This window comes from Labrus mixtus, chromosome 11 (assembly GCF_963584025.1).
Source record: "Labrus mixtus chromosome 11, fLabMix1.1, whole genome shotgun sequence".
In the NCBI taxonomy this organism is placed as follows: domain Eukaryota; kingdom Metazoa; phylum Chordata; class Actinopteri; order Labriformes; family Labridae; genus Labrus; species Labrus mixtus.
This window is the reverse complement of record NC_083622.1, coordinates 22,207,557-22,218,414: the sequence shown is the minus strand read 5'-3', so window position 1 is coordinate 22,218,414 and position 10,858 is coordinate 22,207,557. Positions and strand designations below refer to the sequence as shown.

The following is a 10,858-nucleotide window of genomic DNA, read 5'->3' as shown; positions in this document are numbered from 1 at the left end:
CCAGGTGTTGCCCAACATCACCTGTGGCTAATTACTAATCAGGGGCAAACTATAAAGAGCAGGAGAGAGGAGGCTGCCAGTGGGTCGTTGGACTGAGTGTGTCTTTGACAAGAAATTTAGTGTGAGCCTTCTGTGGAAGGATTTTGTTCCGATTAAGGCCTTATTGTTTATAGCTTGATTGTTAGTTTGGAATTGTGTTTGAGCTTGATTGGCTTCTCTTTTGTTTTGTGTTTTTCAGAAGAAGCTTGTTTTGTGTTGCACATTTTGGTTTAGTTCGTTGATAAATCATTTTAAACTTTGCTTATATTTAGTTCCTATTTCTTTTCCCTGGGTTTTAATTTATTGTTACTCCCCTCATCCCCTAGCCATCTTGGGGAACGTAACACCCTCTGACAAAACAACTGGCCCCAGTTTGCCCCCCTCAGTACTCACAAAAGTGGTCTAGAACCGCCACTGGAGACGACTTAACCCTTAATGTAATTAGTAAGGTCGTTCATATGAACATTCAAATTATAGGATATCATTATTTGATTGTAAAACTTTCTTGTGTTTTTATCTTAGTAGACTACATTTAGCTCACAACAACCTACCAAAAAGGCAATTTCAGTGCAGAAGTTGAAATGTAATGGAGTGTTTAACAATGTGCAATAGCTATTTTTAAACAGTAGTAAATGATGTAAATACTTCTACCACTGCTTGGGTTCAGTTGCGGTAAGAGAGCAGGAAATATAAAGTGAAGCAAATAAGGAATGGGAATTATTTTCAGATACATTTTGAAGGGCAAAATGTTTTACGCTAGTAAACTAGAGCAATTTCTTTTAAGTTTCCCTTATATAGCTACATCTAGACAGAACCCATACTGTAACTTCTGCATGGCTGTGTAGCCTATTTCTTATGGCTGATGGGGGAAATTTACAGTGTATGTCCCCTCTCCGTTTGGTTGTATGATATCACACATTCCTGCTTATGAAATGCGTGCCCATACGCACGTGCAACCCCCCCATTGTATTGGAATATTTGAGACAGAGTTTGGGTGCATTAGAATAAGCTTATAATGAGTATGGAAAAAGAGGCTCAACATCCCAGCCAACACATAGAAACACATTTAATTTGTGTCCTGCATGGAGCCTGAACGGGCATTCTCTGACTGCAGCAGTTGATGTGAAAAAATATGGAGTCAGTCTGTTAAGGGGGCCTCTAGGCTGCTGCTTGTGGTGTAATTAAAACAGAAGGTTTATATGGCTCAGCCATCTGCACTTTTAGAAAACAGTCACAATAACACAGCATTCTTTTGGAGCGCAGTGTTAGCTTGCTTTTATTTCATCCTCCTCACAGTAATTTATTCATATTCGCTGAGGGTATTCTTGTGAATCTCACAGAGGTCTCGTATACACTCTGGTTATATTCACACAAACACATTATTATCCATCTATAAGTTACTCTTAGACTGGACCAAAAGCTAGAAAATTGCATATACTGTAGTTGCAGAAAACATTAGAGCATAATTCATAATTTTCTTGTGTTTGACTGCAAATTATTTTTTAACAAATACAAAAATGTCTCTCTTATGTTTAGGCATAGATTTTCTGATTGCAAATGTTAAACTGTTGAAATATACTGTGTATAATGTTTCTACAACTTGTATTTGATAATATATTAAGGGTTTAACACGTGGCAACAACAGCAAATTACATTGGAAACTTGAAATAATTTGAGACTGGCGACCAGTCCAGGGTGTACCCCACCTCTCGCCCAATGACAGAGGGGATTGACTCCAGCCCCCCGCAACCCCGAACAAAAGCTGTATAGATAATGGATCAATGCATGGAAATCATCTGGTTTTCTTTGTGTGATTAGCACCCCATTAAAAGAAACAACATAAATAGCAATACAATTTCATGTCCCAGTACTCAAGCACTCTAAACACATTATCGGCGAAACATTACCAATATTTTTTTGAATTTTTAAAAGATGATGTCAATCATTAATCAGTCAGTGTTTATTTTCTATCTTTATCCAATGTCCTCAATGCTTTACCTGTTGCTTGGGTACAAGTTTGTTATACTGGGAGGAAATTACATTTAGATTCAAGCATATCATAGATTCGAGCAGCCAAGCCGAGCTGGGTATGTTTTCTGTAGGTGCTTGTTATTTACAACAGTTGTTCTGGAAACAGGTTTAAATAGAGGGACTAAACTAATTTGTTATAAGTTGAGATAAACCCAATTGATATGAGACGCTTATATAATACTTTTTATATACGAAGGACTACAGTCTATATAATCAGAACTATATTTATAAATACATTTTGAAACACACATGCCACTCCAGTGTGTGTTCATGTGCAAACATTGACGCTTTTCTTATCCACCTGAGGACGAAATGAAAGAAAGACTAAGTTATTATAGAGATAAACATGAATACATGCAAATATGACTTTGGGGCGGTGTGTTCATATATGCTAGAAGTTAAACTTTTTCATCAAAACAACAATTAGTCCTGATTAAAATATATGTATACGATTGGGTAAGACGCATGATATGGAAGACCCAATTACCAGCCCAGAGACCGGACTCTGAGGTAATGAGTGGTGACATTTCTGCATCCCCCAGTGAGTACACACAGCCCAGCACAGGGACTCCACTGGTGCCATGAACGGTGACTATGACTGAACTCCACCCTTATTTTTCCACCAGCTCAGTTTCTCCAGAAAAGGAGCGATTTTCTTAACTCATCAAACGCAGTTCTGGCTGTACATCTCGTGTAATAAAGACGATGACTGTGGTCTGAAGAGAAAGTGAGTCACAAAGGAGTACTGTTGCCTATTCAATCAATGTGGTTGTCATGGAAACTGCAGAGCGGACTAAAAAGTGTTAAATGGCTCAAGGGGCTGTTAGCGACAAAATTAATTATAAGAGGGAATGCATCAGAACAGCTCAGGCCCCATTTTACTGGAAACAAAGGTCAGAAATATCCTTCTTATCTTTGTATTCAAACATGTGGCAGCTGGCATTTCAGACCCGTCTAAAAAGACAAAAATGTTGCCTCTTTCTATGATACAGCAACCTCAACCTTTTTTTCAGTCCAGTTCAAGTAAAAATAAAAAGAGAGTCTGTGTGAAAAGAACCGCAGAAATAACTCTAAAAAAAGAAAGGATCCGGGATTAAAAACTTCCTCCCATGAATCTAGCTATTACTGTATTTCACGCAGTGAGTTTGAAGATATGGCAAACAAAGATGAGTGGATGCGAGTTAAAATGATGTCTTTGTGAGGTACTTGGGCTACTTCGTTTTTTAGTTTGTTGTCTCTTTTTCTGCTGTGGCAGCATCTGGTTGAGATCAGATTCCCAGAATCTGAGACAATACACAGAATAACCCCATACACAGTTGTTGCTCCCCTCCTCTTATTCCTGCTTTCTCTTCCTGTTATTCTGTCTCTCCTGCTAGTCTTTTCCTGTCACCTGATGGTCAGAGATAGAGCATTGAAAAATGGAAAAAGAAAGAGTCAGGGGGATCAGAGAGGAATGTTCTGTTTTGACGTCTGTCTGTACAATTTCATATACATCTCTTATGACAAACTTGGCCGGTATTACTTTTAAAATGAAAAATGAATGACTTAATCAGAATCAAAGCTTAACATCATACCATAAAAACTAAAGCTCTTCCTCAAACTAAAGCTGACAGAAATATCTAATTTCCTTCATAGAAATCAATTTTCTTCTTCTTCATTCACCAAACAAAATGCTACATTTCTCATACATAAAAACCATGTTTCAATTCAGAGTGGAGGCTGTACACATATCAAATATCTGCTTACTCACCAGGCCTTTCTACATAGGCAGGTGGGTGTACACATGGATGCATGTCAGTGCTGCTGGCGTGTTTGCTCTGTCAGCACAGTGCTGCTTGCTGAGTCATACTGACCTAGTGCTGAGACAGAGACACAGAGCGGATGAATGGGCAGCATGGCAGCAATGGACTGGATTGAATGGCAGCAAGCTGAAAAAAAATCCCAGACCACATCAGGCTCTTCATTGACTTCAAAACAGATCTTGTGGCTCTGGGGTTCACAGAGCACAGCTGCACGTCCAGAAGCTAAACAGCAACCCGTGTTTGGTGCTCAGAAGAGACCTGCAGCTAAAAGCAGCAACAGCAGTTTGACACAAACACACTGATAAGGCAAATGATGGCAGTATGACAGCAGAAACGCCAAGCAGACAGGAATACACTAGAGAGCGGGGGAGTTGTGGTCTTGTGTGTGAGGTGTTACAGATAAGTGAATGACATACATCTAAAAGGGGGTTTTGACTGGTGTGATTGTGAAGAGAGTCTGACTAAAGGATGAAAAAGTCTGACTAAAGTGCTGAATCTCCTTTTTCCAAAGACTGGAAACCCATTCCTTTTGAATCTTTATTTTAAAAAAGACAGGAAAGTATAAATACAATAGATATATTCACATTGAAATTATGACAGTTTATAAAAAAAACAGCTTCCACCCTTTTGTTTCATTTACAACAGAAGTCCCAGTTTTTTGTTCGCCTCTGCCTGCTTAGTCACAGATTGACAGGCATTCATGTTGCAGACATACAAGTGCAAACATCATTCATCAGTGAGGAAGTTGATGAGGGCGGTCCTGGGGGAGAGGATGGCTCTCTTAATGTTATGCTCCCCGAGATGCTTCTGTCCAAGCGGGCTCTCCAGGACGAGCTGCTGCACCCGCTCAAAGTCTTTGGACACCTGCAGAGGCACGGTCACTGTCCCACACGGCTTGTTGTTTATCTGAAAGTAAGAATTAAGACATAACTATATGGGATTATGTTTCTAGTTTTCACATTTCACTCTTCCTGACAAGCTGAACCCAAACGTTTTCTTCCTGGAATAAAAACTCCCAAAATAACACACTCCACCTCTCCGTCCACAAATACAGTGAACCCTCTAAACACATAGTTAGTGGTAGGTATGGGGAGGGCTCTCAAGTCTTGTAACGTTTAAGAGCAAGTGTATGCGCACACACATGATGAATGTGATTATGTCTCTGAAAGTGGTTGAAAATTAATGGTGTTTATTTGGAGAGGGCTGTGTGCGTTTGTGTGTGTGTGTGTGTGTTTCTATGTGTGCGTGAGGTCACTCAGCCCAGGCCTCTCTTCAGGGACAAACCAGAGTACGTGATTAGAGAGAAGACAGAGGCAGTGAGGTTGTCTCCACAGAGCTGAGGAAGCCCACAACAGAGAGCTCAGGCCGGAGGAAAACCAACATCATCATCATCATCGAGCACTGGGGGCTGAAATATATGAACAAATATACTGTGTGTGTGTGTGTGTGTGTGTGTGTGTGTGTGTGCTGGAGAAGTTAGAGCCTACAAGATTATTACAGGACCATCACTTTTGTGTATTACATGTTACCCTGAAGAAGCCAAGAATATATAAATTATAATAAATACAAATATAAATATAAATTATAAAAAGAAGGATCGTTTTCACTTCACGAGAATGAAGAGTTGTACACACATACGCACACTATCACATACACATACATAATGCATTCCCTTACCCAAATACTAAACCTTCAAACAGTCCTTTGATGTGGTGAGCATGGTGTAAAACTGAAACTGGACCTCACAGAGATAGCAAAATAAGGCCTGGTAATGCAAACACACATCACACAGTCCAGGTTTCCTGTCTTGTGGTTTCTTCTCTCTCTCAGTCAGATTACAGAGGAAGAATCGAACAGGTGAGACACAGGTGCTGCTTATCATCTGACTGCATTTACTGTCATTTGACATCACATGGGTGTGTGTGTGTGTGTGTGTGTGTGTGTGTGTGTGTGTGTGTGTGTGTGTGTGTGTGTGTGTGTGTGTGTGTGTGAGGGGATTAGGCTGGTTCTCTCTAGGGATATGACCCTTTAGAAAGAAAATAGTCAGATTAAAGCAGTTTCCGCTTTTATCTTTTAAATGAGTCTGAAGTCTGACACTTGTGTATGTGTGTGTGTGTTCCTGTGTATGTTTTTGTATGTACAGTGTTAACATGTGAGATGTCTGGAACTGATCCAAGTCACAGCTGGAGATTCTCTCTGATTGTCTTTGAAAGTGCACTCTCTCAATACAGACACACGCAGACACACACACACACACTTTCTGTCAAGAATAGCCCAGTGTGTTCTGTTCCTGTCTTTAATTATTGACCCACTTGTCTATTTAGCATAAAGCACAGCACTTGACATGCAAACACACACACACACACACACACACACAAATACACACAAACTCACACACACAATAATCATAGGCTTTTTTGGAAATTATAGACTGAGTGTAATCATGGACCGGAGACTTTGGGGTTTAAAGAGGGAAAAGAGTTTGAGTGTAAATGCGAGAGGATTCAAGAGTAGATGTGTGTGAAAACACATCTTAATAAAAGTTGTGTATAAATTATGAGCAGAGAGCTGACGCTGAGTGAAAACACATTATGTTCAAGAAGAGTACAAGCTTTGTTTTAAGCTTTGATGCCCAGGGTTTTTTTTGTTCATCAAGTCTGGTTCGAAGAGTTTTACGAACACAACCTTAGAAGAAAAATCAGGAAAAACACTTGAGTGTGTTTGTGGGATCTTACCAGAACAGACAGCTCCACAAAGTCAGGGACATCCAGGTACTCTGGGTCCACATTCGGCCAGGACTGTTGCAGGACGTCTCCTCCCTGCTGGAGTAGTGGAGTGAGGGGGTTTTGCACCTGACAAAGACCTGGCAGATACCCAGGAGAAACATTATTAAAATAGATGCAGTCACATATTTTCTATTCCTTATTTTTTTCTTTTTCTTTTACATAAAATGCGTTTTCATTTTTGTTCATTGTTAAGGGTCAAGTAAAAACCCACCCTCTCCACATTTGAAAACACTGTGTGCATCTCCCTTAAGGCCAAAGGGAAGGAAGTGAACTTCCTCTTCTATCCTAAACTGTGAGTGTAAGTGTGTGTGTGTGTGTGTGTATTACAAACAAGGAAAGAGCATAAACTAGCACAACGTGACTGAGTGCAGCAGAGGTCACAAGTTCCTCACTCATTTATCTGGATCAGATAACACTTCATATGTGAGCACAAACATAAAGGATGCAGCCACTCATTAGAACACACACACACACACACACACACACACACACACACACACACACACACACACACACACACACACACACACACACACACACACACACACACACACACACACACACACACACACACACACACACACACACACACACACACACACACACACACACACACACACACACACACACACACACACACACACACACACACACACACACACACACACACACACACACACACACACACACACACACACACACACACACACACACACACACACACACACACACACACACACACACACACACACACACACACACACACACACACACACACACACACCTTTTCCTTCTATACTTTGATAATGCGTCAGGTCTTCCTGACTGGCTCTCAGCTGGACAATATGTTTTAGCGGATCTGCTTTATTTCAGCGGTGTGCAGAGCTCTTGTGTACATGTGTTGTGGACAATAAGGGGATGTCCTCCATTAGGGCAGCACGAGGGCAAACCTTCACACACGGCAAGTAGAGTGACCTTAGATATTCCCCTTTTCAGCAGGGTTTCAGTTTCACTTGATGTACAGTTTGTACGTTTCTGGTTTCGTCCGGGATGTTTAACTGATTGGGTGGGGGGGTGGGGGTGGGGAGGACTTACTAACTGATGATTAAATCAGTCCTGGGCGATCTCTGGTTTTAATTAGCAGCATCAACATTACGTTTATCTGAGTCAACTTCCTCTTACACCATTGAAAAAAATATTCAAATTTAACCACAAACCAGAAATACTTTGGTAACTGTGTCATCTAAAACTCACACGTTTTTCTGCCAGGTACCGCCTGACCAGCACAAGTTCTCTAAATACAGTAAAAGAGCCTTTATATATAGAGAGAGAAAAAACAGCACCAAAGAAATAACATAATGTGGTACGCTGGGCTCATTCAAACTGTAAACTTAACATGTTTCTTTAGCTGTTTTGCTGCTTTTTGAAACTACAAATTAATTTTCTCAACTACTATATGTGTTTCTTTATATGAACTTGAGTGTTGTTTTGTTTGTAGCAACATTTCAACATTTACATCTGATAATAATTGCTTTGTAAGACGGAATAAAATACAAACCCCCATTGATTGATTTTATGCTCAACAGATCATCTTTAAAAATAAAAGTTAAGATCATCTCAACAACCCCCTGGAGTTCTTTAAAGTACACCTAGAGGAACTTAAACCCTGTGAATATCATTAATCCACCACAAGGTGACGTTATAATTATTCAGAGGCTAAATAAATGAAATGAACTTTATTTTTTTCGTTCCTTTTCTCGTGTTGTTATATGCTGGCAGAACACTTTCCCCCTTCTTAACTTTTTACTGTGAGTGTTTGACTGTCATATTTGCCGAAAAATGGGTGTGTCACTTACCTGCCCAAACTTCCGAGGCCAGGTGAGGGGCCATGGGTGCTGCCATCAATATGAGTGCAGCCAGAGCTTCCTCAAACTCCACACTGTGCTGCATGACCCTTACTGTCGCACTCTGAAAGCACAATCAGGGGTAAAAGCATGAATTACACAATGGTACTTCATCAATGCTACATGTAAACTCTTTTTTTTTTTTTTTTTTAAGTATACACACACTCAGAGTGTTGGTGAGTCCCATCAGGCGAGAAATGGCCGCGTTGAAAAGGAAGTCCTCTGTGAAGTGAGATGTCACCTTAAAACATGAAGTAGAAACAAAGTGTGGTTATTAAAGATGACAGAGTCTGAACAGTCATTTAGTCAAAGAATATTGAAAGTTTATTTGTGTCTGAAGTATTATTAGAAAACAATAACGTGCCCATAAGAGGAGGGCCCCTCTTCCTGTTATCACTGTGTACACGCTGAAGTTACACAGTGTCAACATCCCGCTGCTTAGCCTTCTGGGAAGAGGAACCCATTTGAGAAGGGCCCAAGGGAAGAGGAGGTCGATCACCAAAGCTTTTCTGAGGGACGGATCAAAGGACGGCCTGGGCTTTGGGGGCTTTTGGCAAACAGCCTGAGGACCTTTAAAAGCATCCAGCCCCCAGGGGTGTAGAGAGAGAGAATCATCAAACCTGGCAGCCAAAGGAGGCTATTTATAAAGCATGAACAGAGAGTGAGTGGATTTAAAATCAATTTCCATCGCTTCTCTCCTTCACTCTTTGCTCTGGGGGGTTAGGGTTACTAAAGATGGAAAGGACTGTGAACTGTTGCCAACAACTACCTTACAGTTGTCATGCACCATCCTGTTAGAGAAAGAAGACATTTCCCGATGCGTTTTAACAGTACAAAGGGTAGAAAATAATTATGTTTAATGCTGCAAGTTTAACATAACAGCCGACAATAACTTGCTCTGATGGGGAAATTAAATTCAAATTAAAAAAGGTGACAGATGCAAAAGTGTGATTCATCTTATTGAAGGATGACGAAGACTAACTTGCTGTGAAAAGTTGGTATTTAGAATATGAGCCACTTACTGACCCCTTCTGGTAGATACAATATCTGACTGTTAAATAATGTGAAACCCTGAGATAATCTTGTCCAAGGCTGTGGAGTTGCTACCTCTTGAATAGCGTAGTTCTTGTTTTCCCAGATCTTCTTGGTCTCTGCCAGCTCTTTCTTTTTCAGCGCGGAGGGGTCGGGGATACCTGCAAGCTGCCGAGCCGCTCTCAGCTTGGTCACCAGCTGCCAGAGCCGGGACTGCCATCGCAGGACCCCGGGGAGGGCATCAGCTAAAGTGGTGCACACAAAGGCGCAGAAGAAGAGAAGGATATTTTTTTAAAACATGAAGGCAGATCATTTTTGGAAAATCTAATGTTTTTCTGTTCATTTAGTTGTGTTGGTATGTGTGCTCTCAATCAGGAAGCTGATTTAATTTTTTTTTATAAATGTGCTGATTCAGCGCTGATGTCCTAATGATGATTGGTTGCAGGCTTCTAGCCGCTTCCTATTTAAGTATTCCTTCAATTTTTTTGACAGACTGATGAAGGTCTAGAACCGAAACATTTCCAATAAATGTATGTTTGCAAATTAGACAGTGTGTGGGACTTTACCAGATTTACATTTAAAACTGCCTTAAGTGTACAGATCCTGCTATGCACTTGCACTATGCAAGCTGGACATCATTAAATGGTCATGTTCTAACATTTGTCTGAATATCTAAATCCTGTATAATAAAGTCAGAAGTGTGTTTTTAGTGTCAGGGCTCACTGAGGATGTCTTGTTCAGGCGGCGCTGCGTAGAGGATATAAAGCCGAACTGTATCCACGCCATACTGCTGCACCACTTCCTGTGGGTCCAGACCGTTGTGTTTGGACTTACTCATCTTCTCATACGTCACCTCAACACAACCACCGCCTACCGCCACCGGCTCCGTATCCGGCTCCGTATCTAGAAGAGAATTAAGTAGAGAAAGGCTGAAAATGATTTGGAGTGAGGTCGACTGTAAGAGATCTTTTCTGCTCTCCTCAAAAGGACACCTTGTGATTTGTCAAGGGTAGCTGGTTCATCGCTCATTCAACAGCAGCAAAACATCAACAACAACAACATCAACAATAACAAATGACAAAAATAAAAGGAAACTTCCCCAAAACGCTAACTTTCTGCGTTAGAAAACGCATCATTTTGAACAGGATTACAGGAAAAGTTAAAGCGTAAGAATATACATACAAATTGTTGACATGACTCATGTTTTGGGAGGCAGAGCCGCATGGAGCTAAGCTGCCTCCCATCTGTTACACACCTATCAAAC

General features: G+C 40.8%; 1 protein-coding gene across 1 annotated transcript in view; it reads right to left on the bottom strand.

Annotated features, from left to right (window-relative positions):
• Positions 1–4,395: 4,395 nt before the first annotated feature.
• Positions 4,396–10,858, bottom strand: part of lars2 (leucyl-tRNA synthetase 2, mitochondrial) — a 32,790-nt gene continuing 26,327 nt past the window's right edge. Inside the window, exons 16-21 of the mRNA XM_061050932.1 lie at positions 10,311–10,477; positions 9,670–9,844; positions 8,726–8,803; positions 8,515–8,626; positions 6,608–6,735; positions 4,396–4,778 (exon numbers count right to left, since the gene is read on the bottom strand). Of these exons, the coding sequence (XP_060906915.1) occupies positions 4,599–4,778; positions 6,608–6,735; positions 8,515–8,626; positions 8,726–8,803; positions 9,670–9,844; positions 10,311–10,477 (840 nt within the window). The 3' untranslated portion in view covers positions 4,396–4,598. The remainder of the gene's footprint in view (positions 4,779–6,607; positions 6,736–8,514; positions 8,627–8,725; positions 8,804–9,669; positions 9,845–10,310; positions 10,478–10,858) is intronic.